Raw genomic sequence first — 3,630 nt, forward strand, 5'->3', positions numbered from 1 at the left:
GGGAGGCTGAGGCAGGAGAATGGCGTAAACCCGGGGGGCGGAGCTTGCAGTGAGCTGAGATCCGGCCACTGCACTCCAGCCCGGGCGACAGAGCTAGACTCCATCTCAAAAAAAAATAAATAAATAAAGAATTTCAAATAGTATAGCTATTGACATGAGAGAGTTTGTTCATTTTTGGAAATGGATTTTAAAAGGCTGAGAAACACTGTTTTAGGGCTAAAACCATTTAGAGAGAAAAAGAAGAAAAAAACCTCATTTTTTTCTTCCCAAGGTTTTTATTTAGAAAAGAGTGACACTGCTAAGGAAAATATTTCTAAGCCAAGAACAAACATATTTAAAGCATTAGGAATAAAACTGAAGTGTTTATATTTAAGGGGCATTTTCTAATAGAACTTAAAATGTTTTCAAAATGGTCATCCAGCCAAGTGGTTTTCAGCCTGGCACAATCCTGCCTTTACTGCCTGAGAACATTTGTGAACATCTGTAGACATTTTTTTTTTCTTTGAGACAAAGTCTTGTTCTGTTGTCCAGGCTGGAGAGCAGTGGCGCAATCTCAGCTCACTGCAACCTCTGCCTCCTGGGTTCAAGCGATTCCCATGTCTCAGCCTCCCAAGTAGGTGGGATTACAGGTGTGCACCACCAAGCCTGGCTAGTTTTGTATTTTCAGTAGAGACAGGTTTTCACCACGTTGGCCGGGCTGATCTCAAACCGCTGGCACCCAGTGATCCGCCCGCCTCGGCCTCCGAAAGTGCTGGGATGACAGTTGTGAGTCACCACACGTGGCCAACATCTGTAGACATTTCTAATTGTCTTAAGTTCAGAGGATGCTGCTGAACGTTGTACCCACAACAAAGAATTTATCCTGTCCAAAATGTCACTAGCACCACCGTTGAGAAACCTTGCTCTAACCCAACCTCGGCAAGGAGACAGAAGTTCCCTGCAGTCCTGGGCAGTGGCCAGTGGGAATCCCATGGAGGAACTGGGTGTTCCAGCCCGGGCATTCCCTAGGGTCTGTGTCCACACACACAGTACCTATGTGGGTGCTCCAGCCTGGGCGTTCCCCAGCCTCTGTGTCCACACACACAGTACCTATGTGGGTGCTCCAGCCTGGGCGTTCCCCAGCCTCTGTATCCACACACACAGTACCTATGTGGGTGCTCCAGCCTGGGGCGTTCCCCAGCCTCTGTGTCCACATGCAGAAAGTACCTTTGTGGACTTAAATGATACTTACTGTCTGGTGTGGACCTACTGTCTGGTGAGGGCTTGCCAGTCACAGGGGTGGCGGGAAGAGCAGGGTGTTGTGCAGTGTGCAGTGTGACTGCATTTTGATGCAAACAAAAGAATCAGTGTGCCCGTTTTCTTCTAGGAAACTGTTTACTACAGCGGGCAGCTGGAGCAGGAAACGAGGCAGCAGCTCTTTTCCTGGCAAGCAACGGTGCCCATGTCAACCACAGAAACAAGTGGGTAAGTGTGACGGGGCAGCTGGAGAAAATGGTGTTGATCTATGGAAGAAATGGCACTGGTGGATATGTAGGAAAAAGGGGAATAGGTGGTTTTTTTCAGTTTTTATCAGAATAATACATGCATATGGTTAAAAAGCCAGAGTGAAACAGATTATGTTTCCTCATATATTGGTTGATTGATTCATTTAGCAAAACCATTTCCTAAGCATTTGTTTAGGAAGCAGTGCTTGTTCGGGTTATCAGGCACTGAACTAGATACCATGGACTTTAATAGAGGTTAGCAAACGCATGCACAAACCTACCATTTGCTTGGGTTTTCCTATGTGGATTGTCTTTTATGAGTCTATATCGCACGCTAACAAGGTAGAATGTATGGTGTTATGAATAAAAGTGTTACCTTTGGGGTTGGACGTTACCAAGTTTACCAGCTTTCCCATTTCCTCCCTATGCAGTCTTTTTTTTTTGAGACAGAGTTTTACTCTCGTTGCCCAGGGCAGAGTGCAATGGTGCAATATCGCCTCACCACAACCTCCGCCTCCCAGGTTCAAGCAATTCTCCTGCCTCAGCCTCCAGAGTAGCTGGGATTACAGGGATGCACCATCATGCCCAGCTAATGTTGTGGGTTTTTTTTGTTGTTTGTTTTTGTTTTTTTCTTTTCAGTAGAGATGGGGTTTCCCCATGTTGGTCAGGCTGGTCTCGAACTCCCGACCTCAGGTGATTCACCCACCTCAGCCTCCCAAAGTGCTGGGATTACAGGCGTGCGCCAGTCTTCGAGCTTTTAAGCAATTTGTATCTTCATGTTTGAAGGAACCAGAGTGGTCATCTAGTCCAGGGCCTCCAAGGGAACCTTGTAGCGTTTCTTAGAGTTTAAACTATCCAAGTTTGAAGAACTATCCGAGCAACCAGACAATCTGTTTTATTTCTGTGAGGTCTAATTGTTAGAAAATTCTAATTGTTAAACCCAATTTTACATTCTTGTAAACACTCCCACTTTATCTGCACAGCTTGCTACCTTTGTCCGTAGCACAGCCCTTTCCATATTTAACAATAATTACTGTGTTCATTTTGCCCATTTCCAGAAATACTTAGCTGGGGATTCCTTGTGGTTTAGGATCTAGGAAGAGGCTGCTTGTCTTGGGACAGTGGTGTGAGGCTGTGAAGGACGGTCAAGTCACCTGAATCACTGACCACAGTTGGGACCCGCTTGTCCTTACAACAACTCAGTATTTTATACCTTTGAAAACCCTCTCAAAAAAGAAAAGATTTTTTGTAAAGTTTGGTTGTCAGATAGGAAAATGGACTTGTGTGATAGGGAAGGTACACAAATAAGATGCAGCTTCATGAAATCTCAATATCGTGTGATAATTACCTTATTTCCTAAAATAATTGCATCCATGTCCCTGCTGTTGATTCTTTTATTTTTTTCCTCCAATGGCAGTAAACTTGCAGTGTGTGTGTGTGTGTGTGTGTGGGTGTGTGTGTGGGTGTGTGTGGTAGTTCCACCGTGCCAGTCTCCTGCAGGGCTCCTGAGTGCTAAATGGAAGCAGTGAAAAAGGGTTAAATGCAGCTTTCATCAGTTCTCTCCTGTTGCTGCGCTGAGTGTGTTTGAGAAGAACAGAAAATTATGGGGCGAAGTTTCTTTTCCGAATTGATGGAGAATAGATGAGGGAAAATCTGCACACCTGTGGCAGAAACTGCTGTTTTTGAGAAAATCATGTCTATGCCTTCAGGAGGGGGTCGGGATTGAGTTGGGGAGTATTTGAGATCGCTTCCTTGAGCTGCTGCTTGTCCATTTTGGCCACTGAATAACGGTCACATATAAGCAGATCCGTTTTCAGGTTTTGATCCTGGGTCATGGTTTTAGAAGCCTTGTAGAAATGTGGAATTTCTTGTGGTTGGGCACTCTGCCTGGGATTCGGGGTGCCTCTTGCCGTGAGTCGTCCTGGACAGGCCTGTCCTGAATTGACCCTTCTTCTTTTTGGTCCTGCAGGACTCCTTTGCACGTGTCCATCATGGCCAGGAATGAACATGTGTTCAGTCAGCTGCTGCAGTGCAAACAGTACGTAGGGAGACATGCACAAGTGAGAAGATGGGTGTGAGGGGTGTGAGTGGAAAATCATTCTTTTTTTTTTTTTTTTTGAGACGGAGTCTTGCTCTGTCGCCCAGG

At 45.6% G+C, this 3,630-nt stretch overlaps 1 protein-coding gene across 1 annotated transcript in view; it reads left to right on the top strand.

Annotated features, from left to right (window-relative positions):
- The window catches only part of ANKFY1 (ankyrin repeat and FYVE domain containing 1), a 104,343-nt gene that overhangs the window by 72,486 nt on the left and 28,227 nt on the right, over nt 1-3,630 (top strand). Inside the window, exon 11 of the mRNA XM_011947465.1 lies at nt 1,367-1,464. Coding sequence (XP_011802855.1) covers nt 1,367-1,464 — 98 coding nt within the window. The remainder of the gene's footprint in view (nt 1-1,366; nt 1,465-3,630) is intronic.

The sequence above is a fragment of the Colobus angolensis genome, unplaced genomic scaffold, assembly GCF_000951035.1.
Source record: "Colobus angolensis palliatus isolate OR3802 unplaced genomic scaffold, Cang.pa_1.0 Scaffold267, whole genome shotgun sequence".
Classification (NCBI taxonomy): Eukaryota; Metazoa; Chordata; class Mammalia; order Primates; family Cercopithecidae; genus Colobus; species Colobus angolensis.